The sequence below is a fragment of the Sorex araneus genome, chromosome X, assembly GCF_027595985.1.
Source record: "Sorex araneus isolate mSorAra2 chromosome X, mSorAra2.pri, whole genome shotgun sequence".
Taxonomy (NCBI): domain Eukaryota; kingdom Metazoa; phylum Chordata; class Mammalia; order Eulipotyphla; family Soricidae; genus Sorex; species Sorex araneus.
This window is the reverse complement of record NC_073313.1, coordinates 290910367-290936878: the sequence shown is the minus strand read 5'-3', so window position 1 is coordinate 290936878 and position 26512 is coordinate 290910367. Positions and strand designations below refer to the sequence as shown.

General features: G+C 42.2%; 1 protein-coding gene across 1 annotated transcript in view; it reads left to right on the top strand.

Moving 5' to 3' along the window:
* LRRC1 (leucine rich repeat containing 1) overlaps positions 1 to 26512 on the top strand; it is a 149014-nt gene that overhangs the window by 45673 nt on the left and 76829 nt on the right. Inside the window, exon 2 of the mRNA XM_055123441.1 lies at positions 13158 to 13275. Within this exon, the coding sequence (XP_054979416.1) occupies positions 13158 to 13275 (118 nt within the window). The remainder of the gene's footprint in view (positions 1 to 13157; positions 13276 to 26512) is intronic.

Here is a 26512-nt window from a genome sequence, read left to right as displayed (position 1 = left end):
ATCTTTTCTAACAGCTGCATAGTATTCCATTGTGTAAATGTACCAGAGTTTCTTTAACCAGTCATCTGTTCTTGGGCACTCGGGTGTTTTCCAGATTTTGGCTATTGTAAACAGTGCTGCAATGAACATAGAAGTGCAGATGTCATTTCTACTATACTCTTTTGCCTCTCCAGGATATATTCCCAGAAGTGGTATTGCTGGGTCAAATGGAAGCTCAATTTCTAATTTTTTGAGAATCGTCCATACTGTTTTCCAAAAGGGCTGAACCAGTCAGCATTCCCACCAGCAGTGAAGGTGGGTCTCTTTCTTTCCACATCTGCACCCCAGTTACTTTTGTTCTTTTGGATGTGGGCCAGTCTCTGTGGTGTGAGATGATACCTCATTGTTTTGATCTGCATCTCCCTGATGATTAGTGATGAAGAACATTTTTTCATGTGCCTTTTGGCCATTTGGATATTGTCTTTGAGAAGGTTTCTGTTCATATCATTGCCCCATTTTCTGATGGGGTTGGATGTCTTCTTTTTGTAGTTAAAAGCTTTCATGATGGAGTTTCAGTCAATGTTCCAACAGTCATTCCTCCACCAGTGTACGTTTCCTACCACCAGTATCCCCCTATCCCTCCTGCCATGCCCACCCCCCAGCCTGCCTCTATTGCATGTTTTTCTCTCTGTCTCTGTCTCTGTCTCTGTCTCTCTCTCTTTCTCTCTTTCCTTTTGGGTATTATGGTGTGCAATACAAATACTGCAAGGCCATCATGTTTGGTCCTTTGCCCACTTTAGCGCACATCTCCCATCCAGAGCAATCCCTTCCAGCCATCATTGTCATGATGGTCCCTTCTCTATTCCAACTGTCCTCTCCCACAGCCCTTGAGACAGGCTTCTAACCATGGACCTTTCATAGTGAGTGTTAGTCTCATACTGTGGGATTTTTTTTCTTTTATCTCATAAATGAGTGCAGTCATTCTATGTCTGTTCTACTCCTTCTGACTTATTTCACTTAGCATCTACATCACTAATCATCAGAGAGATGCAAAACAAAATAACAATGAGATATTACCTTACACCACGGAGAACATCAGAAAGAATAAGATCAATCAGAGCTACGCAGATGTGGGGAGAAAGGGACTCTCATTTATTGTTGGTGGAATGCCGACTGTTCCAGCCTGTTTTTGAAAACAGTTGGGAATTAGAAATTGAGCTCCCATTTAACCCAGCAGTACCACTTCTGGGAATGTACCCCTGGGGTGCAAGAACACAGCAAAAATGACATCTGTACTTGTATGTTCATTGTGGCACTGTTCACAATAGCCAAAATCTGAAAACAACCTGAATGCCTGAGAGCAGATGCCAGGATAAAGAAACTATGATACATCTTCACAGTGGAATACTATGCAGCTATTAGGAAATATGAAGTAATGAAATTTGTTTATAAATGGATGGATATGAAGAGTATTTTAGAGCATTTTTATCACCCCCTAAAAATTCTTATTCTATTAGCAGTCATTCCCCATTTCCTAGGCAGCCACTAATTCACTGTCTTTCATTTTTATGCATATTTCTAACCCAATGCTTATTAGATTGTGTGCTAGTAGTATTTTGTTCTTTTCTCTCTCTCTTTTTTGGCTTTTTGGGTCACACCCAGTGATGCTCTGCACTCAGGAATCACTACTGGCTGTGCTGGAGGGACCATATGGGATGCTGGGAATCGAACCCGGGTCATCTGCATGCAGGGTAAATGCCCTACCCACTTGTACTATAGCTCCAGCCCCATATTTTGTTCTCTTATAGTACACAGTAGGTTTTTAAAAGTTAAAAAGTTTTAGAATTGAAAATAGCTCTACAGTCATGGGTTATTTTTATTCAGAAAGAGGACCAGAGGAGGAATCCACCCAGTCTCATTCCTTTTCCACACATCTTTCCCAAAACATGATTTTTAAAAATGGAATTAAATTTTTTTAACACTTCATTCATAGTTTATATTTTTGAAAATTTGCTAAAAAACCTTTAAAATCAATTTTTGGGTGTATTGCACCCAGTGAATCCCCTCACCATTCTGTGATTATTTCTTTATTTTCTCCCTCTTTATCACATATCAAAATATATCGTGAATCCAAAAATTGTATCTTAGCCAAAATGACTTCATTATATGGTTATAGTTTTAGATTGTCTCTTAGAAGAGTCATTAGTCTGTGATCAATCATAGATTTTTTTTTTTCTGGGATAAACTAGATTTACTATGTCCTCTGCATGCTGGAGACTTCAGCCTCATTCTGTGATAGGTCGTTTAATGTACCAGATTTCTCCCATTCCATTACTCTTCCTCAGTGTAATTTCTGCTGTTCCTTCCATTTGCCAGTGCCAACCATTTCTCCACCTTCTTGATGTGATGGAAAGGATATTATGCAAATTTTAAGGTGTTGGCCCTTAGAGTCCTTATAATCTCTTCCTTTGTCACTTTTGAGTGCTGCTGGGAGAGCTTCCTGTAAGGAAGTCACTCTCATAAGGAAGAGCACTAGAAGTCTTATGGAGAAAGGAAGAGTTTCTGCTGAGCCTGGTAATAATTGCTAGACTGATAGGAGGGAAGCCAGGATGGCATTTCCAAACCTTTGAGCTCTTTAGATGAATGTAGTTGCATAAATCAGCTTAGGTGAAAGTAGCTGAAGAAATGTCCAGGCATCCTACAGAAATGTGAGACTTAATTTTTATTTATTTTTTATTTTTTATTTTTTTTTGCTTTTTGGGTCACACCCGGCGATGCACAGGGGTCACTCCTGGCTCTGCCATCAGGAATTATCCCTGGCGGTGCTCAGGGAACCATATGGGATGCTGGGAATCGAACCCGGGTTGGCCACGTGCAAGGCAAACGCCCTCCCTGCTGTGCTATCACTCCAGCCCCCAGAGACTTAATTTTTAAATGCTTCTTAAAAATAGGTTTTGGGTAGTTTGTTATGAGGCAAAGGCTAACTAATAGGTTGCAGCATTGTGTGACATCGAGATGATGAAAGTTTGCAGTCCATGTAAAACTGTTAGTTAACTGCCAAGCATAGAGAATTCCTTACTAAAGGTTGCCAGCCAGTCACATTATTGTTAGTGATAATATTTGGGTCATGGTGATTCCTTGTCTTCCTCCAGATGTAATGCTTTACATTATTACAAGTTAAAGAAGGTGATATCTTGGCTTAACAGTTTTGTATTGTGTTTCCTGAGTAGTAAGTAGTCTAAAACTAAAAAACATTCAGGGCCAGAGAAATGGGACAACTGGTAAGGTGCTTGCCTTTCATGTAGCCAATCTGAATTTTATTCTTTTCACCCCATGTGGTCCTACAAGCTCTGCCAGGAGTCACAATGTTTCAGAAATGAAGGGGGGGGGGAATTGTTCAGCCAGTTTATAGACTGTTAAAAATGATGGTGGCAGCATAGTATTACATTGTGTAGATATACCAAAGTTTCTTTAACCAGTCATCTGTTCTCGGGCACTCCGGTATTTTTCCAGATTCTGGCTATTGTAAACAGTGCTGCAATGAACATTCGAGTGCAGATGTCATTTTGACTGTACTTTTTTGCCTCTCTGGGCTATATTCCCAGAAGTGGTATTGCTGGGTCTAATGGGAGCTCAATTTCTAATTTTTTGAGAAGCGACCATACTGTTTTCCAAAAGGGCTGAACCAGTCGGCATTCCCACCAGCAGTTTAAGAGGGTCCCTTTCTCCCCACATCCATGCCAACAGCAGTTGCTTTTGTTCTTTTGGATGTATGCCAGTCTCTGTGTTGTGAGGTGGAATCTCATAGTTGTTTTGATCTGCATCTCTCTGATGATTAGTGATGAAGAGCATTTTTTCATGTGCCTTTTTCCCATTCGTATTTCTTCCTTGAGAAAATTTCTGTTCATTTCATTGCCCCATTTTTTGATGGGGTTAGATGTTTTCTTCTTGTAGATTCCAACCAGTGCCTTGTATATCCTTGATATCAACTCCTTATCTGATGGGTATTAGGTGAATATTCTTTCCCATTCCACAGATTATCTTTTTTTAAAAAATTATTTATTTTTAATTAGTGAATCACTGTGAGGGTACAGTTACAGATTTATACACTTTTGTGCTTATGCTTCCCTCATACAAAGTTCGGGAACCCATCCCTTCACCAGTGCCCATTCTCCAACACCAGTAAACCCAGGCTCCCTCCCACCCTCCCCAATCCCATCTCCCCCCACCCCACCCTGCCACTGTGGCAGGGCATTCCTTTCTGTTCTCTCTCTCTAATTAGCTGTTGTGGTTTGCAATAAAGGTGTTGAGTGGCCACTGTGCTCAGTCTCTAGCCCTCATTCAGCCCGCAACTCCCTTCCCCGACATGGCCTTCAACTACATTATAGTTGGTGATCCCTTCTTTGAGTTGCCCTTTCCCCAGAATGTGAGGCCGGCTTCCAAGCCATGGAGTCAACCTCCTGGTACTTATTTCTACAATTCTTGGGTGTTAGTCTCCCACTCTGTTATTCTATATTCCACAGATGAGTGCAATCTTTCTACGTCTGTCTCTCTCTTTCTGACTCATTTCACTTAGCATGAAACTTTTCATGCCGATCCACTTAAATACAAAATTCATGACCTCCTTTTTTCTAACAGCTGCATAGTATTCCATTGTATAGATGTACCAAAGTTTCTTCAGCCAGTCATCCGTTCTAGGGCATTCGGGTTTTTTCCAGATTCTGGCTATTGTAAACAGTGCTGTGATGAATATACATGTGCAGATGTCGTTTCCATTATACTTTTTTGCTTCTCTGGGATATATTCCCAGCAGTGGTATTGCTGGGTCAAATGGGAGCTCAACCTCTAATTTTTTGAGAGTTGTCCATATTGTTTTCCAGAAGGGCTGAACCAGTCGCTCCCACCAGCAGTGTAGAAGGGTCCCGTTCTCCCCACATCCTCTCCAACAGCAGTTGCTTTTGTTCTTTTGGATGTGTGCTAGTCTCTGTGGTGTAAGGTGGTATCTCGTGGTTGTTTTGATCTGCATCTCTCTGATGCTTAGTGATGTAGAGCACTTTTTCATGTGCCTTTTGGCCATTCGTATTTCTTCCTTGGTAAAGTTTCTGTTCATTTCTTCGCCCCATTTTTTGATGGGGTTGGATGTTTTCTTCTTGTAGAGTTCCACCAGTGCTTTATATACCATTGATATCAACCCCTTATCTGATGGGTATTGTGTAAATATCCTTTCCCATTCTGTGGATAGTCTTTGTATTCTGGTCACTGTATCTTTTGCGGTGCAGAAGCTTTTTAGTTTAATGTAGTCCCATTTGTTGATCTCTGTTTTTACTAGATTGCTTAGTTCCGTGCCACCTTTGAAGATACCTTTATCTTCAATATCGTGGAGGGTTTTGCCGACCTTGTCTTCAATGTACCTTATGGTTTGTGGTCTAATGTTGAGGTCTTTAATCCATTTTGATCTGATTTTTGTGCATGGTGTCAGGTCAAGGTCTAAACCCATTTTTTTTTGCATGTGGTTGTCCAGTTGTGCCAGCACCATATGTTAAAGAGACTTTCCTTGCTCCACTTCACATCTCTTGCTCCCTTATCAAAGATTAGATGATCATACATTTGGGGTTGTGTGTAGGGATATTCCACCCTGTTCCATTGGTCTCCGGCTCTGCCTTTGTTCCAGTACCATGCTGTTTTAATTGTTACCGCTTTGTAGTAAAGTTTGAGGTTGGGGAGGGTGATGCCTCCCATCGTCTTTTTCCCAAGAATTGTTTTAGCTATCCTTGGACGTTTGTTGTTCCATATGAAATTTAGGATTGCTTGATCCATTTCTTTGAAGAATGTCCTGGGTATCCTTATAGGGATCGCGTTGAATCTGTATAATGCTTTGGGGAGTATTGCCATTTTGACAACATTGATTCTCCCTATCCATGAGCAGGGTAAAAACAGGAACTCTCCCAAACAGTTTCTATGAAGCACACATCTCCCTAATACCAAAAGCAAACAAAGACACCACTAAGAAAGAAAATTACAGACCAATATCCCTGATGAACACCGATGCGAAGATCCTCAACAAAATACTAGCAAATAGGATCCAACAACTCATCAAAAAGATCATACATCACGACTAAGTGGGATTCATCCTGGGGATGCAAGGATGGTTTAACATTAGGAAATCAATCAACATAATCCACCATATCAACAAAAGTAAAGATAAAAACCATATGATCATATCAATAGATGCAGAGAAAGCATTTGACAAGATCCAACATCCTTTCATGATGAAAACCCTCACCAAAATGGGGTTTGAAGGAACTTTCCTCAAGATAATCGAAGCCATCTATCACAAGCCCACGGCAAGCATTGTCCTCAGCGGGGGAAAAACTAAGGGCCTTTCCTCTGAGATCAGGCACAAGACAAGGATGCTCACTCTCACCACTCCTCTTCAATATAGTACTGGAAGTACTTGTGATAGCTATTAGACAAGAAAAAGAGATTAAGGGCATCCAGATAGGAAAGGAAGAAATCAAACTCTCACTATTTGCAGACTATAATATACTATACCTAGAGAAGCCTAAAGCCTCTACTAAGAAACTCAGAGAAACAATAGATTTATACAGTAAAGTTGCAGGCTACAAAATCAATACCCAAAAATCCATGGCCTTCATATATGCAAACAATGAGGCAGAGGAAAGGGACATGAAAAAAGCAATCCCATTCACAATCGTGCCCCAGAAAATCAAGTACCTCGGAATCAGCTTAACCAAGGAAGTAAAAGTTCTCTACAAAGAAAACTACAAAACACTACTCCATGAAATCAAAGAATCCATAGATTATCTTTGTATTTTTGTCACTGTATCTTTTGCGGGGCAGAAGCTTCTTAGTTTAATATAGTCCCATTTGTTTACCTCTGTTTCCACTTGGTTGGTCAGTGGCATGTCATCTTTGAATATACCATTAGCTTCAATGTGGTGGAGAGTTTTGCCAACCTTGTCTTCAGTGTACCTTATGGATTCTGGTCTGATGTTGAGGTCTTTAATCCATTTTGATCTGAATTTTGTGCATGGTGATAGGTCGAGATCTAAACCCATATTTTTGCAAGTGGTTGTCCAGTTATACCAGCATCATTTGTTGAAGAGGCTTTTTTTGTTCCACTTCACATTTCTTGCTCCCTTATCAAAGATTAGATGTTCATACAATTGGAGTTGTGTGTAGGGATATTCCACCCTGTTCCATTGGTCTGCGAATCTGCCTTTGGACCAGTATCATGCTGTTTTGATTATTACTGATTTATAGTAGAGTTTGAGGTTGGGGAGGGTGATGCTTCCCATCATCCTTTTCCCAAGAATTGCTTTAGCTATTCGTGGGTGTTTATTGTTCCATATGAATTTCAGGAGTGTTTGCTTCATTTCTTTGGAGTTTTTCATGGGTATCCTTATAGGGATCGCATTGAATTTGTACAGTGCTTTGGGGAGTATTGGCGTTTTGACAATGTTCATTCTTCCTATCCATGAGCAGGGAATATGTTTCCATTTCCTCATGTCCTATTTTATTTCATTGATTAGCGTTTTGTAGTTTTCTTTGTAGAGATCCTTGACCTCCTTAGTTAGGCTGATTTCGAGGTACTTGATTTTCTGGGGCACGATTGTGAATGGGATTTTTTTTATGTCACTTTCCTCTGTCTCGTTATTTGCGTATAGGAAGGCCATGGATTTTTGGGTATTGATTTTATGAAGTCATGACCTTTGCATATTAGTGGAAAGTATCATGCTAAGTAAAATGAGTCAGAAAGAGAGAGACAGACATAGAAAGTTTGCACTCATATGTGGAATATAAAATAACAGAATAGGAGACTAACACCCAAGAATAGTAGAGATAGGTACCAGGAGAGTGGCTCCAAGGCTTGGAAGCTGGTCTCACATGCTTGAGGAAGGGACAGCTCGCATAGAGAAGGGAACACCAGGTAAAGTGTGGTTTGAGGACCTGCACGGGATGGGAGATACGTGCTGAAAATCGAATATAGACCAAACACGATGGCTACGAAGTGCCTCTGTTGCAAACCACAACACCCAAAGGAGAGAAAAAACAAAAGGAAATGCCCTGCCACAGAGGTGGGGTGTGTGTGTGGGGGGGCGTGGAGATGGGGTGGGAGGGTGGGAGGGATACTGGGAACATTGGTGGAGCGGACTGGGCACTGGTGGAGGAATGTAAACAAAATGCAAACATAAAAGTTCATAAGTTTGTAACTGTAACTCATGGTGACTCACTAATAAAAAAAATAAAAATGATGTTGGCTACAAGAAGAGTAGGGTGCAACAAACCATCAAAGATGGCTTGTGTTTCTTAGGATGAAGTTCTACAGAATGTGCTCTAAGTGGGTCAGTGTGGAATAATGGTGTCTGTGTGTTCCTTCACGTGACCGCTCTGCCCAGAGGCACCCTGCCAAAACAGCTATAGGAATGGTTCTACTTGTGCCCAGACTGATCCCATAAAATAGGCAGAGGTGGCACAGCTAGTTGAGTTCTACAGTCCCCCACCCCCACCTGAGGGAGTTGAAAATTTGAGATGAGTTTCCTTTCACCTGCGTTGTGTTAAATTTAGGAAGAAGTCATTCATTTAAAGCATTTGGACACCATTTGGATGCCAAATTAAGGTACTATCAGGATAATGAGAGAAAGATTTGAGGAATTACTGTTTTCATTTGGGGATCCTGTCAGATAGGGTTGTTTTCACATCTAGTATGTGCTTCCCAAGTTGGATAAACTACTGTTTGTAACAGGCTCTCTCTGAAGATCCTTTTAACATGTGGAACAAAATTTAAATTTGCTTGTTGCTAAGATTTCTACTGGGTGTGGGGATTTGAAGGCTGTCACTTTTACAGACAGACAAACTCATTGTTCACCATAGAGCTAAGTACCTTTCTGACTTGATTTCTTGTTTCTGAATGGTCCCCGAATGTATGGACTTGAGATGGTTTTTGTGCTGGTCCTATTATGCCATTATTGAAAAACAAAGTGAGCGTTTTATGCTTGAGTAAACACATTGATGCTTTATGGAACTGTCAGACTCTTTGAACAATTGGCATAAGCACAATTATTCAGATATGTGGTTGTTTTGAATAGTTTTTGTGTCAGCTAGTGCTTTAGTATAATCAATAGAAAGAAATTTCAATACTTTCCTTAAGAAAACTTAATCTCAACTCTGTGATTAAAGAAATCCAAAGGATAAGTTTTTTAATTGAGTACTTTCATTATCATCTATAGCTAATTGGCAGCATTCATTTGGTGAGACTGGTAGCTCATTTTATGAAAAAGTTTTTGGGTTGAAAGGTAATTTAAAGCTTATGTACTTTTCTTATCACCTAGCATTATTCATCTCCTTCTCGTTTTCTTCCTGTCAACATCAATTTTTGCTTTTATACACAGTGTACCTGCAATTTTATTTTTCTTTTCAATTCTGTTTGAAATTCTATTCATTTTTGTTATGTATTTGATATTTAGTTTTTTAATAATATGCTAATCATTTCCTTTATTTTGATATGCATGTTCCTCCATGTTTTTTTCCTGATCTTTGTTGATAATAGTACAAAAACATTTTGTGCAGTTTGGTTTATTTTAAATTATGTTACAAGAACAGATGTCCAGAATTATTGTTGTTAAGGACTTGAAAACTTTATTTTTTGCGTTTCACCAACTGATTTTTGAAGTATGGCTCTTTCTTTTTTGTTACTTTAGTATATAGTTCTCTCATCAATAAAAGATGGAGCTTAATAAATGTTAGCATCTAATTTGGAACACCCTGTATTTGGTAGACACTTTTTTCCCTCTCTAATCTATTTCTAATTTTTAGCAAATTAATGTATGCAAATAGTAGTTAAAATTCACTAATTCCTATTTTTACTGATATTTGTCCCCACATTGCTGGATGTCTTGCTTTTATATCTTGATTTTTCACATGTAACACCCTTTTATAAATTCTTTGTCTCCATTCTATGAAAGATGAGTCTTTAGCACCAAACAGTTCCCCCTCCCGTGCTCAATATTAACATAATATAAAGATAGATTTTTATCAGTATGTAAATGACTATGTCCAAATTTTAAATGTATGATTATATATTTTTTACACTTTTCATGTCCCTCCCCAATTTTGTTGTTGTTGTTGCTTTCTTTGCTTTCTCTATTATTTGTAAGCTATTACTAAGTCTGTCTTCTCAATGCTTCCAAACACATCAAATGATCTCTTAGATATATTTTTATTTACATACTGGTTTTCCAAGCATTCCCTTTGGGAATCTTTTTCTTTTCTGTGGTGTGGGCTGATTGCTCTTAGGAACCTTGGTTTAGCTGGAGTCTTGGAATTCTCTCTCTCTCTGTCTCTCTCTCTGTCTCTCTTTCTGTCTCTCGCTCTCTGTCTCTCTCCTTTATCTTGAAAGTTTTCTTTCTTCTCCATTTTTTTCTCTCATTTTGGGATCTTACATATGCCCTTTAGGTCCTCTTGCGCATTTTGATGGTTTTCTGAGAAAAGGATTAGGATACATATTTTGAGATGATGCACATCTGAAAATGACTTTATTCTTGCTATCATACCCCACGAATTGTTTGGGTATCCAATTTTAGTCTGGAAATACTGTTTCTTGGAATCGTGACAGTATTGCTGCCTGTTTTGAGTGGCAGTGGATGGATGGGTTTGGAGACACTGTTGGTATGCAGGGTCTGCTGCTCCCAGGGACCATACTCAGTGCTGAGACCGCCCACCCCTCAGGTCAGCCCACTGAGCTCTCCAGCCCTCTCTCTCTGTTGCCTTATATTTAAGGGTGGTGAGTGCAGTGCCATTCTGAGTCCCAGGGCCTGCTGTGAACACCTTTTCCACAAAATGTTGAAAGTCTCCTTATTTCTGGAGTTGCAAAATTCCGTAGTATTCTTCGGTATATGTCTTTTTCATTCATTTTATTGACCATTTCAAGCTAATGGTGCATACTCCTCAGTATTTGTTTGGAATGGCATTTAACTGGATATAATGCTGATAGCTCTAATCTTCTAACTTTCCCACCACTTCTCCATCTCATTATCTTCTCATTGTACATTCTTAGGGATTTTATTAAAGTTATCCTTCATCCCATTTTAGATTATTATATTGAAACTACAGTATTTTCCATTTATAAGAGTTTATTTCTTTTCTGGAACTTAAAAAAAATGCCATTATGTTGCTTCATCTTCTCTTTTTTCTCTAAGGGTATTTTATTTTGCTTTGGGGCTGATGAGTTTGTTCCCTCGTATACAGTCTACACACACATATGTATATGTGTTTATATATATATTCCCGCCTTTCCATAAGTGTGCCGTCCCCCCCGCCCCCCCCCCCCCCCCCCATCGCCTTCTTGCTTGTTAGGAATTTTCCTCTAGTGTTGTCTGGAGAAATGTGGCCTTGTTTAAATGAAAGAGCCAGACAAAGGAAGGAGTGAAGGGGATGAGAATGGGAAAGGAAAGACCAAAAGCTCTGTGTGCTTGGTGGCACACAGAACCAGACCCTTGTCCCATCATGCTGTGGGCCTGACCTGGAGCCTGGCTGCAGCCAGAAGAGGGTATTTTCCAATGGGCATCTTGCTCTTCCCTGCCCTCTGTTGCCTGTGGAGTCACCTGTCCCCAGGGCCATCTTTCCCAGTCTCCTGCCTGGCCAGCACCAGGCTAGAGAAGAGGTTCTGAGCTTTGTGTACATTTTTGACCAGTCACTTTCCTCCACAGGTACCTTGACCTAATTTTCTATTACTTTGTCTCTCTGTCTCTGTCTCTGTCTTCTCTGTCTCTCTTTCCTCCCCTCTCCCCGCCCCCTGCCCTCCAGCTAACCTTAGTTGTGTTAGGATTCTGTTCTTATCCCTGTTCCTCTGTTTTCTAGCTTCAAGGATTTTGTGGCATATCATGCTATTTTTCACACTATTTTTGATTGTCTCCTCTTATTTTTTATTTTCTTCAGACATTAGTTCCATATTTTCAAATTGATATCCATCTTTCCATTTTTTGTTTGTCATTTTAGTAAAGCCCTTAAAAAGTGTGAGGAAAAGGTACTCAGTGATTAGTGGAAGTACCCAACACTTTTTTTTTTTTTGATCGACCAAATATTATTTCTCTCCTCCATACATTTATGGTATACTTAGAAATTGTCTAAGTCACTGCTGATCATTTAAAAAAATGTCTTTAAAACACATTTCACTTGTGTAGGTAAGATAAAGAAGGGACCAGTAGACGATAATAGTTGGAAATAATCACGCTGGACAAGAACTGAGTCTTGAAAGTAGGTAAAGGGATATACCTGGTAACCTTTCAGAAACCTGTATTGCAAACCACAATGCCAGAGGGAGGGGGGAGGGAGGCAGGGAGGGAGTGAGAGAAAGAGGAAGAAAGAGGGGGAGAGAGCATGGGGGAGAGAAGGGAAGAGAGAAAGGTGTCTGCTTCTGCTGGAGGGGATGTGGTAGGGTTGATTACAGGGAAACTAAGGACACTGGTGCTGGGAAATGTTCACTGATGGAGGGATGGGTGTTGGAGCACGGTATGACTGAAACCCAACCATGAACAGTTTTGTAAGGGCCTGTCTCACAGTGATTCAATAAACAAAATCTAGAAAAGCCCAACATTTCACCTGAATGTTTACATGTTTGTTTAACATTGTGGATGTAGCATCAACTTCCCTTAGTAGAAAAATCTAATGAATGGTTTAAGGAATAATTACAAGTCTTGTGGTAATTTTTAAAATACTTTTTAAAAACTTTTGATTTTGAGATAATGTAAATAGACGTGAAAAAATAGTACAAAAGTATAGATATTCCCTGTCTCAGCTCATCTCAATGGTAACTTCTTCACATGAATAAATGTAGAAATAGGAAATTGACATTGGTGATGTCCTCGTTAATTTTCTTTTTTTTTTTTTTTTGGGTGGGCTGGGATGGAGCTTGTAATGGTGGGCCACGCCCAGAGTTGCTTAGGGTCTACTCCAGACTCTATTAAGGGGAACCTGTGTGAGTCCAGAATCAAACCTGGGTCCTGTGCATACAAAGGAAACACCTTAACTCCTGTGCTGTCTCTGTTCTGGGGCCTCATTAATTTTGAAAAGACACTGTCTTCAGTTTCTTATTGAGCAAAGAGTTGAAGTTGCAGATATATGTGAGACTTACATGAAACTATTTGTTTTTCTTTCAGCAATTTTTCCAGCTAGTCAAGTTACGAAAGCTTGGACTTAGTGATAATGAGATACAGCGGCTCCCTCCAGAAATAGCAAATTTCATGCAACTGGTGGAACTTGATGTGTCCCGAAATGGTAAGAGAAAGACTTGTCTCTTCTGGTGTTGGGGGGCAATTTATAGTAATTAGAACTGGGTAAGTGCTACTGGAGGTTCTTTTCCTGTTGGTTGTGAGAAAGCTAAAAATATTTTGGGGATGAAATTCATACCAGTATTGACTAACTCAATTAACAAAAAGGTTTTTGCCCCCAAAGTTAATTACTTTATAATTCAAAAAATTGACATTTTTCAGTTTTTAGGCAGTAATTTTATCAAAGTCAACTCAGTCTGCCTCATAACATCACATGAGGCTGACACCCAAGGACAGGAGGATTGTCCCATAGCTGGAAGACTGCTTCACGAGCGAAGGCGAGAAGGCAGATGGAGAAGGGATCACTAAGAAAATGATAGCTGGAGGAATCAGTCAGGATGGAAGATGCATGCCGAAAGTAGATAATGGACCTCTAAGTGTCTGTGTTGCAAGCCATAGTACCAAAAGTAGAGAGAGAGTATGGGAATATTCTCTGCCATGGAGGCAGTGGGAGGGTGGGAAAGGGGGGGTATACCCGGGATATTGGTGGTGGGGAATATGCAGTGGTGGAGGGATGGGTGTTTGATCATTGTGAGATTGTAACCCAAACATGAAAGCTTGTAACTATCTCATGGTGATTCAATAAAATTAAAAAAAAAAAAAAACAACCCTCAGTCTGGTTCAAAATTGGTTTGGTCAGAGTTGGCTGGAAAATCATGGAGCTCTGCCACTCAGTTTCATGAATGTGACTTTGAATGCTGGTGGTATGGTCACTTGGTGGAACTGGGAGCCACTGAGGTGAGCAGATGCTTCTCTTGGGGAACAGTTTCTCCTGGCTGTACCTCACTTACCCAAAGTGAATCTGTGCTCCTATGAGAATCTGTCTCTGCAGTGAATAGACCTGCTTGCGGGGTGAGATAGCTTCTTTCAGATAATTTAGTTCTAATTAGGCCACTGGTGATTCTGCTCACTTGAGTTTTGAGGGATATTTGTGAGTTTTATTTTGATTTCTCAGACTTCCGTATAAAGGTGCTGACACTGGGTAAGAGTATTTATATCCTATTTAACCTTTCTCTTTCCAGTGGCTACCTTGGTTTCACCTTGTGTTTTATGGCCCTTCCAGGGCTCCCTAGTGGATCTGCACTCCTACTTGCTCAGCATAGTTGATTAATTACTTTCATTTAAAGTGGTCATTCCCAGCGGCCCTGGGTCTTGCCTGCAGTGATGGAATTAAGTTTTTGCAAGGACACTGGCATAATTTCCTCAGCCTACAGCACACTTTACACTCTAAATTATTTAGATGGTTGTCCTTTTCTGTCCCTCAGATTTCAGATTTGTTTCTTTTTTCTATTTTCTTTTTTTTAACTTTCCTACATAAGTACCTTCAGTTTCTCTTCAGTGAATCTCAGGTCTTCATCTCTCTGACTGAAGGCTTTCACAGCAGCCTGAAAGTGCAGATTGTAACTTTCTGCCATGGATCACTGCTAGAAGGCAGCAGTGAACATCAGCACTTAATTGAGAGCACAGTGAAAAGTGCCGTGACTTCCTACTGGGACCAGCCTTTAAGTTGCTGTCCTCTGTCATAGCCCACCAGAAACGATCTTTCAGCCCTGCCATGTGTCCTTGACAGAGGCTCTACTTTCGTTTTTTGTGAGAATTATGTTCAACTTTGAGACTGCTGGGAAAAGTAAATGAAAGGTATTTGGGTGAGGGGGTTGTCTTATTTTATTTTATTTGCTTGCAGGAGGTTTAGGTGCCTTCTTAGGTGAAAGGGGTTTGATACTAAGGGTTGGGGGTGGATTAGAATTCCAAATGCATGGAGACTGAGCCTACGTCTGATACCATTTTGGGGAGTTCCACGCATCTGACTTGCTTCTTGTCATTTTCTGTTTATAGGTACTCTGCTTTTCTCTCTCTCTGACTGGCTTTCTTAAACCTGGCCTATTTAGATTCAATTTGTTTGTTTGTGTTTTTTGGAAGGCGGGTATTGTTGGTGGTGGTTATGGTTATATTGATGCCCTTTTTGTCTTCTTCCTCTGCTGTGACAGCTGTTGGCCATTGAAAATTTTCCAGGTGTGGAATGGTTAATCCAGTATACTTGTTTTTGTTTTATTTGGGGGTGGGGCTATACCCAATATGCTGTTCCTGGCTCAGTGCTCAGGGGGTGTTCTTGGTAGTGCTGGGGAGAACATGAGGTTCTGGGCATCCAGCTCTAGTCTCCTTCTTTCCAACTTGCACTCAAGCAAGTTATCTCCCCAGTCTGACCCAGCATAAGTTTTTGGTGGGGGAGGCTTTTAGGGCCACACCAAGCAGTGCTTAGGGGTCACTCATGATAGTATTTGGGGGACTAACCGTATGTGGTGGTAGGGATGGAATCAGGGTTGGCTGCATGCCAGGAAATCGCTTTACCTCCTGTACCATCGCTCCAACCCACAGTATATATTTTAAGCCAAATATAGGCCTTGAGAATTGGCTGCTTCTCGACAGGGGAAGCAAGCAGTGCAGACCGAACATGGCCCCGCCCCTCAGTCCAGAACTTGCTGATGGGCAGTTTCTCTTTTGTTGAAGAGAGACACAGAACTGCCTCTAAGGCAGTTATTGTGCCTGTCTAGTACACTGTAATCGAAACTACTGTCTCTTATCTAAGCTGTTACCACAGTTATAAAGAGTGACTGTTCACTCTGCAAAGAGGCACCATGACTCTGCAAAATGGTCACACAGTCTGGAGAAAAAAAAATAGTCACTTTGAAATCGTCATCCAAAGGGAAAATAGTGGGAGTCAGGAAAAGCTGGCAAGAGAAGAGCTGTGTTGGCTTTGATCGTGCAGGATGCTGAGAGCTGGCGACTCGGAAGTGCCCACTCCGGCGGGATGGAGGGCTCTGTGGGAAGTCGGCATCTCCTGCTGCCTGTTTTGTCACTGCCCACGTTTTGGTCCAGACACACATTGCTAGAAAGAGGACAGCCGGCTCTGCCGTTCCAGCTTGCTGGCATAGCAGCGCAGCTGTCACCCAGGGCTGGGTTAGAGCTCAGAGCTTTCTCCCACTTGGACACTTTCCTCTTTCTCATTTCCTCATTTAGTTCTCTGCAGATGTCGGATGCTTGTGAAGGATTTTATGTCCTGTGCATTCTTATCAGGCCCTTTTAGCAGTGCTAGGGCACTGGGGTAGTTAATAACCCATTTTTCACAGCCTTTCTGTGGCTCTATAGAGCAAAGAGGAGAGAGAGAGAGAAAGGGAGAGAGGCAGTAAATGATATGAGAGCAGGGGATGGGCTTTGAGCATGAAAAACTGCACAGATGACAATCAAATAAGGTTGTTATTTACAATAACCAACAGGAGCGTGGGGCTCAAGTTACCTGCAAGTCAGGCAAATCTCTGTATTTGCTTTCCCTCTTCTCCACTTCTCTCTCATTTTCCTTCACCCTCTTCATCCTCCCTGCTTCCCTCCCTCTCTTCTCTCTTTCTGGTTAAAGTTCTAGTTAATGTGGATTTTCTCAGTAAAGTCCCAAGGTCTGTGGCCTGAGAGGTTGCATGAGTTTCTCTCTGTCTGGCTGCAGGCATGGGGAAGATGTAACTTGGGTTTGGAAGCCTTCACGAACTTCTGAATCTCCCGTTGTCCCCCTCCAGGGTCATGATATGTTCCTTTAAATTTGTGCCCAGTACTGTAGCATTGTGATTGGCTTTCTCATTTCCTGACTTCCTAGAGAGCATTGCTTGACCAGGGAAGGGGGAAGACAGAAAGTTGGTGATCAGATTCCTCAGATCTGTTGGGCAATGCTTATCAAATTTGAATGAATCTTGTTGCTAGGATTATCTTTTGATCAGACAAATGGCTAAAATGTGTGTGAATAAACATAGATTAACATGTGGCTGGAGTACAGGGCATCAGCATCTGCAGGTACTGTTGAAATACTGTCCAAGGAGTTCGCAGGCTTCAAATTCAGGTCTACATGAGTTTTCTGGGGCGATACACGTGTGCTCAAGTCCCTACACTTCCTTTTCTCTACTCCTGATTCTTGGCTGTGTGAGGAAATGATCTCCAGGTGTGTGAGGAGAGGATGAACCTCATAGGCAATTTGCTATCCAAGAATCTAGGGCAACTTTCTTAATGTGTAATGAATCCTGCCTGAAGGGCAAGTAATTTGAGTTTTATAGTGTATGTTGTAATTTGACTTACATCACAGTCCTATGTTGTTATCCGTTTAGTTCAGTTTTTCCCCAAGTGTAACATACCACCAACACTACTAGAGATGATTTGAAGTGAATGTAAAAAGTTGATTTTAAAGACTGAGATCAATAATAGAAAACTGCCCTGACAGGACCCGAGCACGGAGCAGTCAGGCCTGAGCTGAGTGCTGCTGAGCTTGAGCATTATTTTTTCAGTGTTTAGAATTTTTTGTTATTTGCTTTTTTGGGAGGGTCACTCCAAACAGTGCTTAGGGCTTACAGCTGTGCACTCAGGGATCACTTCTGGCAGGGCTCAGGGAACCATATAGGGTGCCAGGGACAAACCTAGGTTGACTACATGCAAGGCAAACGCCCTACCTGCTGTACTATTTGTCCCCCTCCTGAATGGATTTTTAAACCATTCATTGTTTTAAAAAAAAAAAAAGTGAAACTATTGGTCCAAGCACATGCCAGATAATATCCTGTAAGCTTATTATTATTATTATTATTATTATTATTATTATTATTTTATTAATTCACTATGAGGTACAGTAACAAAACTTTCATATTTGAACTTCAATCATACGGGCCATCAAACACCCATCCCTTCATCAGTGCACATTTTCCACCACCAAAATCCCCAGTATCCCCCCCACCCCCCATTCCACACTCCTCCCCCGCCTGTGTGGCAGGCAATTTGCAAAATACTCTTTCTCTACTTTAGTCACCTTCGATATTTCGAGACCAGTCCTACCACCCCTCATACCTGCTGAAAATGCAATGCTGCATAGTGTGTTTTGTATTGCTTGTTATGGATATAATATAATGTAATGTCGTGCAGCCACAAGAGCAGCCACATGGTCTAGGAATTCTAAGATTTTAATAATTAGGATCTGAAGAAATCGCTTCAGCAAGTTGCTTGGGTCCGAGATTCTTTTTTTTTTAATTAATTAATTATTTTTTAATTGAGTCACCATGAGAACAGTTACAGGGCTTTTAGGATCAAGTCTCAGTCATACAATAATCAAACACCCATCCCTTCACCATTGCACATGTTCCACCACCAAGAAGCTCAGCATACCCCCGCTCGTGCTCCCCCTCTGCCTGTGTGGTGGATGATTTTCACTGTACTCTCTCCTTACTTTGATTACATTCAATTTTTGACAGGAAACTCACTATCATTATTTGGAGGTTTCCCCCAACAGTCAGACCTGTTGGAATGGCAGGTTAGATCGTATGTTTTCTATTGTCGATAACAAAGAGCACATGTTGCACGGTTGCGAAAGCGGCCGCCCAGTTTTGGGATTCTGGTATTTAGTCCAGAGTTATTTCTGCCAACAGCTGCTACATTCCGAGATTGGTTTGTGTGCCTCTGGGATCTTGGCTGTTCAGGAGTGGAGGAGCTGTTCGTGGGTGGCCGCTCGGGGTCTCATTTGGGCAGGACCGGTTCTGCCCCCCCCCCCCCCCCGGCCATCTCGAGATTCCCCATGCGGCCCATCACTGAAGGCACCTACCTCTCTGTCCAATTGGTTCTGAACGTGGCGGTCACCATGCTGCCACAAAAGGGAAAAGGCCTAGGGACAAAGGGGGAGAGTTCCTCCCGGGACTGCATGGGGCCATAGCTTAGTTCACAGTCTAGGAGTATACGGAGATTCTTTTGTGGGTCTCTGGATCGTGGCCGTGTGGGAGCTTAAGTAGACTGGGCAGGTGTGGCGTCATCTCGGCGTCCCATTGGGGCAGGGGAAGGAGAAGGGTCCACTCCTCCCCTGTCCCTCGAGACTTGGGATTTGCTGTCACCATGACTCGTACCTGGAGCTTCTCACTGGCTTCTAGAAAATGGCAACCGCCGGAGATCTTAGAGGGCAGGAGGAGGGACAACACCTGCCGCCATCTGGAGCAGCCCAGCAGAGAAGGCCTGTTGCAAAGTCCTACGCCATCTCTGCAGCAAGTTGCTCGGGTCCAAGATTCGTTTGTGTATCTCTATCCTGCAAGCTTTGAAAGAGGTTTAAAGACAATCTGAGCCAGGTCTTATTGCAAGAATTACAGTGGAGAACAGTAAGTTGTGATGAATTTTTAGCTTTATGAGCTAAGTAAGTCATTGGTGTTCATATTCCCAAGCAGCAGGAAAGGTCCGGGAGCTAGCTCACAGGGCAGAGTGCACACCATGCAGACTGACTGTTCCCTGGTCACAGCTGGGTCAGGCAGTGCCATTTTTTCTGGGTCAGCACATGATTGAACCATCTGGCCTGCTCAACTGGGAGCAGACCCTCGACCCCCTTAACGCTGCCTGGGTGACAGTCCTCCCACTTAAAAGATCATTTGAAGATATACTTTAAAGAGTATTTTCAGTCTTTAGATTTCGCTACATCTTCAGCATTAAGTAGTGCAAAAAAAAAAAAAAAATCAAAACCCCTACAAAACCTCTGTAGTATGGGAATGTGATTAGAAAAACCTGAAACGCCTAATTGCTTTCCACCTCCACTTTAAGAGTCATTATTATTATCTGAATTAAAATGGGAGTATAAGGAAAGTCTGGTTTTTTTTTTTTTTTGTGTGTGTGTGTGTGTATGTGTGTGTGTGTAAATTAAGTCCTCTTGCTTACAAAAGAAAGGTGAAATTTCAAATGGAAAAAGTCCTCAAGATTAGAAAATCCTGAATGTAAAGGCAAAGAAGCAAGTTCTGGGCTGAAATCACTTGTCCTCTCACTTCCCAAGCTTAAAGTAAGTACAGAGGTGCCCTGGGACTTCTGTCAGGGATAGTGACATGGAAACGGTGCTGGCTCTGATACCAAGTGCTCAAGAAGCAGCTGCAAGGGCCCAGACCAGGGAGCCCTCACCCCAGGTGCAGACTCGGGCCCGACCAGGGAGCTCTTACCCCAGGTGCAGACTCAGGCCCAGTGTGCTGATAAACAGAGCACTGCACTGGGACCCAGACTAGGCAGCAGAAAAGAAGCTCACAATGGCTTGACTGTGTCAAGTCTGAAGTTCGTATGAGTAAAAACTGGCTTCAGTCTCATCTCTGTGGGTGTCTGTCGTCATTTTCTCCTGCTCCCCTGTCCCCCACAAAAAGCTAACTCTTCAAAACTAAACAGAAGTAACTCTAGGCAGCCTGGATTTACTGCTGTTTGCCAAAATGAGCATTTTGGGGGCGTATTTAGATGCACCATGACTAGAGGTTACGTCAGGTTACTTTTAGAGGGTTGATTTTAGATTTTGGCAGACAAACCCGCAGCTGCAGAACAACGACACTGATCAGGGTTTTGTGAGTGGACAGAGGATAACGAACCCAAGTATCTCACCCGTGTCCAGCCTCTGAGTGACCGTGCTGGTCCTCAGGCTTCCTCTGCTTCCTCTGCACATGCTGCGCTCCTGGTGCTGCTCATGACTTGCTCTTCAGTTGCCTTTTGCTTTCTTATGAACTCATATTTGTCAAGTAAGTGCAAGGGTGGGTGGGCAGTCTCTGGCCATGCATGGATTTTCAGCACATGAGGTTTTTAGAATTAAAAAAAAATATATTTAATTGCCAACTTAGGTAAGTAAAATAGGATGCCATAAATCATACATTAGTCAAAATCTGACTCAGATAGCAATTTAAAAAACAGTTCTGAACCATTATTACTCTTCATTCATGTCAGTATTGTTCATTTCCTCTTCAAAAATTGTCTGCCCTGGATAAGGTATAGGCTTTTTATAGCTTTTGATCTTGCCTTTTCCATTTCTTTTGTTTATACCTTTATAATAGAAATGGTAGCTTTCTGAATCTCAGATCAACACCTCTGAATTTTTTTTTTTTTAGGTCAGCTCTTTACTCAATTCCTGATTCATGAAATGTTTTGTCTATTTCAAGTAGCCTCTTGTCTTACCTGTGTTTTCCCCCTCCACCGCCCCTTCTCCCCACTCGCTCATTCATCCAGTCTTCACATGCTATTCTCTGCTATATTGCTGAATTTTTTCCAGAGTATTGGTGGTTGTACCTGAACTGAGTAGGCCACAGAAGCAAAGACAGTGGCACTGGATTCTCCTGAAATGCAATGAAACCCTAAGCTTTTTTTAATGTGATTTTTAATTGGGCACTGTACATAGGACTCAGAGTAATGACTTCTGACTCCAAATATGATGATCAATGAGCAGCATATTTCTGCCTTTAGTTGTGTGCTGACCTGTTTTGCTGTGTGATCTGGCCTGGTGTGTGTGTGTGTGTGTGTGTGTGTGTGTGTGTGTGTGTGTGTGTGTGTATTTGTGTAAGGTGGAGGGGGATGTGGAGCCTGCACGAAGCTGCAGGCAGGGTACCATCTTTTTCGAGTGGTATGCTACTCTGAGACCTGGCTTTGGAAGGGTGGGGAGCTATGAGGAAAGGCGGAATAAGCACGTGGTGCTAAGAACTGCACTTGGAGGCTTATATATAGGGATGATTTGATTTTTAAACTTGCCCTGGAAATGTTGAATACTCAGCCTGATATGCCTGTCTAGAGCTAATAATGAATGGATTATGAATTTGAATTCTGTCTCTGAAAAAACCTGGAATCATAGCCTTTGAAACATGTATATGGTTATGAACTTCATTATTGTTATTTTTGCTTCAAGCCTTATTTCTTGAGTGTCTACTGTATTTCAGAAAGGCTTTTTTACTGAATCCCCATCACTATGAGGAAGCAAAGTTATGGGCATTTGTAGGGAATGAAGAAGAGCCACAGCTTTCCTCGGAGGAAATGCACAGGGCTGAGGTTTCAGCACAGTGCGGCTGATTAAACTTGAAGGACAGGAAGGGCATTTTGGGTTTGGAACTGAAATCAGGTCGTTTTAAAACAGTTTTTGTGCTTCAGTTGTATATTTGGAGAGCCTTTATGAGGATCAGCTGAGTGGCATTGTTTTTGGAACCTTTTAGAGAAATGTTGGTCACAGATTTGTGGAGTCAGCATATCTTGAATATGTAAATCTCAGTGCTTATTAGTTACTTACAGCCAATTTTAAGAGTCACCAATAATCCATTACGTACATAGTATGTAACAGTGAGAACTGAAACTGTGCCTTGTAGTGGGGGTCTTTTGTTACGGTATAGCTGTTAATCAGCTGTAAAAGATTAGCTTTGTCAGGTGCGTGCTCAGCTCTCAGCATTAGTCCAGGTAGACTGTTGAGACAGTGCCCAGATCACCCAGGCTCACAGCCCTGTGATCAGCAGTCAGTACTCACCTGCTGGTGGGCAGGGTGGGGGGCCGGGGGGTGAAGGCGGCGAATGTAGTGGGCCGTGGGGTTCTGGTCACTGCAGCCCTAAATCCTCCTCATGGGGGGCCTTGTGGAAGGGAGGGAATATAGGGGATTGCACACAGGCTCTCTTTATGGGATGTGCCAAGAAGCAGTGTGCTTCAGTTCCATCCCTTTTCTCCTGGTCACTTTTATGTCTCCAGCTTCACCAGAAGGGGTTTGGAGATGCAGTGAGCTCTCTTCAAGAAGTCTGGTGAACATCAGTTGGAATTGCGTGTTTTTGTATCACCCATCACCTGCCGGCCAGCTAAACACACACACACACACACACACACACACACACACACGTACACTAGTACACTATTCAGTGTTGTGCCCGTGATGTTGCAGAGTCACAGCTTTCTGATGGGTGGAAAATTCAGATGCCCAGAGAAGCTGGAGTTACCTTTCTAGAGCTGCTTCTAAATGTATAAACCCAGAAAAGATGACTAGGTTGATGGCCACTAGCTTATTCATTGCATCAAGTCTTTGCAGTGTGTGGACGCTTCGGAATTTGACTTTTTAGAAACCAGTTTAAAATATAGTGTAGGGGCTGGAGCGATAGCACAGCAGGGAGGGCGTTTGCCTTGCACAGGCCGACCCGGGTTCAATTCCCAGCATCCCATATGGCCCCCTGAGCACCGCCAGGGGTAATTCCTGACTGCAGAGCCAGGAGTAACACCTGTGCATTGCGGGGTGTGACCCAAAAAGCAAATATATATATATATATATATATATATATATATATATATATATATACACACACATATATAGTGTGAACATTAGTTTTCTGTTTGAGGAATATTTGAAGCACTTGCTTCAGGATGGGACTTTTGCTCTTTTCTGAGAATGATCCTTCCCAGGGAAGCCAGGTGAAGCCTATACTTTCCACATCATTCTCCTGAGAAAGGTGAGAGAGGCCAGAGCTGCCAAAAGCATCTTGGGTTTGTGCCATGGACGATTTTTAATTTTCAGTCAGTTTTTGGTTGTTGTGAGTTTTCAGAAACCTTTGACTGTTGCACTTTTTTTTTTTTTGACTCCTTGTTCAGTTATGCAGCCCCATAAATTTAAGAAGCGGGGTGTTTGAGCAGTAGTTTGAGCATAGTCCTTTGGGACTATGGTCCTGTTCCTACCTTTTTCCTTCCTGTGACCCTCCCTGACCTTGAGGTTGGCCCCCTAGTCTCATGCCATGGCCCCACCCTATTTATGTAATTTTCATCTCTGGATGTCGTAGTATACCCTGGGGGTCCAGGTTGAGAAACACTGCTCTAGGCTCTGTGGATTTAAATGACTTTCACCCTCTTGATTTCGTTTCATAACTGCTCTGTGCCTCCATCTCTTCATCTGTGAGGTGGAGGGGAAAGCAGCATGGATCTCAACTCAGTGGAATTGTGGCTCTGCAGGGTGGCCTGGAGTGGTGGCTATACTTGCCTACACTCAGCATTAGTGCTACCGGTTTGTCCTGTCTGCGTTCTGTACAGCTTGGAGTGAGGACTGTGGGAAGAAGAAGCTGTAGGCTATGGACCCTGGGCCTGGTGAAAGAGGAGCAAGGGGGCTTCTTCCCCATCCCCAGTTCCCAGAGTGGTGTGGGTTTGTCCAATTCTTTAGCCGATCTGAAGAGAGAGGCAGAAGTGCCTCAGGATGGCTGATGAGACAGACTAAGGCTTGAAGAAGTTGTGATGTGTCCCAGGTCACACACAACATGTGCTGAAGCAAAACATAAGAAACCCAGAGGAGAAGAACTTATAGTTCTTTTTAGTTCATAGTTACAGTGGTTAAAGGGAGGACTGATTGGTTTCACCTATATTCAGGAGCAATAGTGTAGACAACTTTGTGTCTTAGGTACTCTGAATTTGGAGACAAAGACAGGAGAAAATCACCCTCACACATTTAATCTCAAAAATATACCTGGTGGTGGACTTCAGCCACTGGTAAAAATGGCGCAGCTTTAGAGGTGGTCAGTGCTTCTTGTTTGGCCAGAAATGGATTTCACTGAATTTATTTCACTTAGAGTATTTCAGTGAAAGAACAGGACTTTCTCAGTAAACCCACAGTGAACACTTCTAAGAGGGTTGTTGGGCCAGCCTTGGCAAAAGGTCACCATGACAGAAGATTGGCACATTGCACACAGAACAGGAGAGCCCCGAACTGAGCCCTCCTGGGAACTTTGCGAGAGGTGAGTAGAACTGCGCAGAGGCCTGTTTCCTGGGGACAGGGCTGGCGTCCTGGGCAACCACTGTGGGGAACAGATCTCCTGTTCTTTAATCAGGGACTGTGTGTTCTCCAGTCACTAGGCCTGGGCTCTGAATTCTGTTGGGGACACCGAAGAGAGACATGCTGACCTGCCTAGTTCCATGAGCTTTACCACTGCTCTCTCCCCCAGGTAGATTTTTCTAGTGCAGCAGATTTCCCCGTGGCCTTCTCTGACCAGATGTCTGGTAGCTGAATGACTCACCTGGCCAGCCCACACAGGGTCATCTCACCCAGTGTACTGTGTGAAGCTCTGCCTGCAGCAAACAGGAAATCCACCAACAAACTTTCTCCTTGAAATTCTTCTTTGCAAAATTGAGTATTTCTGCTTTGGTAGTGTTGGGTTTTTTCTTTTCTTTTTTGTTCTTGCTACGGACAAAATGAATTACCTTTTACCTGTCCCTGAGAATACAGGCAAGAGCACATTGTGAAGAGTCGAAACATGAAGTATGTGGATGACTTCTTTTCCAATTTCGATGATGCAGTTGGTGCTGGTTGTGTTCCAGCTGAGAGAATGAAGTGCTTCTTGTTTATCATCCCATTTAATCCTTGAATCATCTCCAGGAAGTCAGCTTGTATCCTCTTTTTATGTATGAGAAAATCAGTCTCATATGTAAGTCATGGAGATGTAACATGTAGCACAGTGACTGTATTCAGACACTGTGTCTGAATATTTAAGAGTTGCTAAGGAAATAGATTTTTAAAAGTCCCCATCATAAGAAAGAACATTTGTATTTTGACAGCTGTTAACTAGACATGGTGTGGTGATCATTTCACCATATAGGTTCTTAGATTCAAATTATCGTTCTTCCTCCCACCCCCAATATAAACATTTTGTATTTTCCTACACATAAGTAATCATCATTAACATTTTTTCTTTTATTTTTTTCCCATTTCATTACTGGTTTTTAATAAAAAAAGAAAAACTGGAGTTTTGCATTAAATATTTATTTTATTTATTTAACTAATGTAGGTTATGAGCGATAGCACAGCAGGTTGGGCATTTGCCTTGCATGCAGTGACCCAGGTTTGATTCCTTTGTTCCTATCGGAGAGCCCGGCAAGCTACCGAGAGTATCCTGCCCACAGGGCAGAACCTGGCAAGCTGTCTGTGGCATATTTGATATGCCAAAAGCAGTAATAACAAGTCTCACAATGGAGATGTTACTGGTGCCCACTCGAGCAAATTGATGCGCAATGGGATGACGGTGCTACAGTAGGTTATGAAAAATTCTATACCATCATTGTTGAACTGTTTCAAGAGGCAAATGAATTACCTCCTTGAAATTTCCTCTTTGACTTTCCAGAAAACATGAACAGATCAGTGACTTAACGTCAGTGGCAAGCTACAGAGGTTCAGAAGTGGTGCTCATATAGGGTAACTGACAAGACAGGGATTTCTTGAGGGATGTGGTAACTTAAAAGTCAACCAGTTGGAGTGAAGAAAGAGGTGAGTAAGCAGTTTAGAAGTCTCATCCTGAGGAGGATTCTTTTGTTGGAATAAGTCTGGGAGGTGCAGTGAGCCCCTAGGGCCATGTAGTTAGAGAGTACAGATGGGGAGAATGTGGGCAGAAGCAGGCCAGGCATCA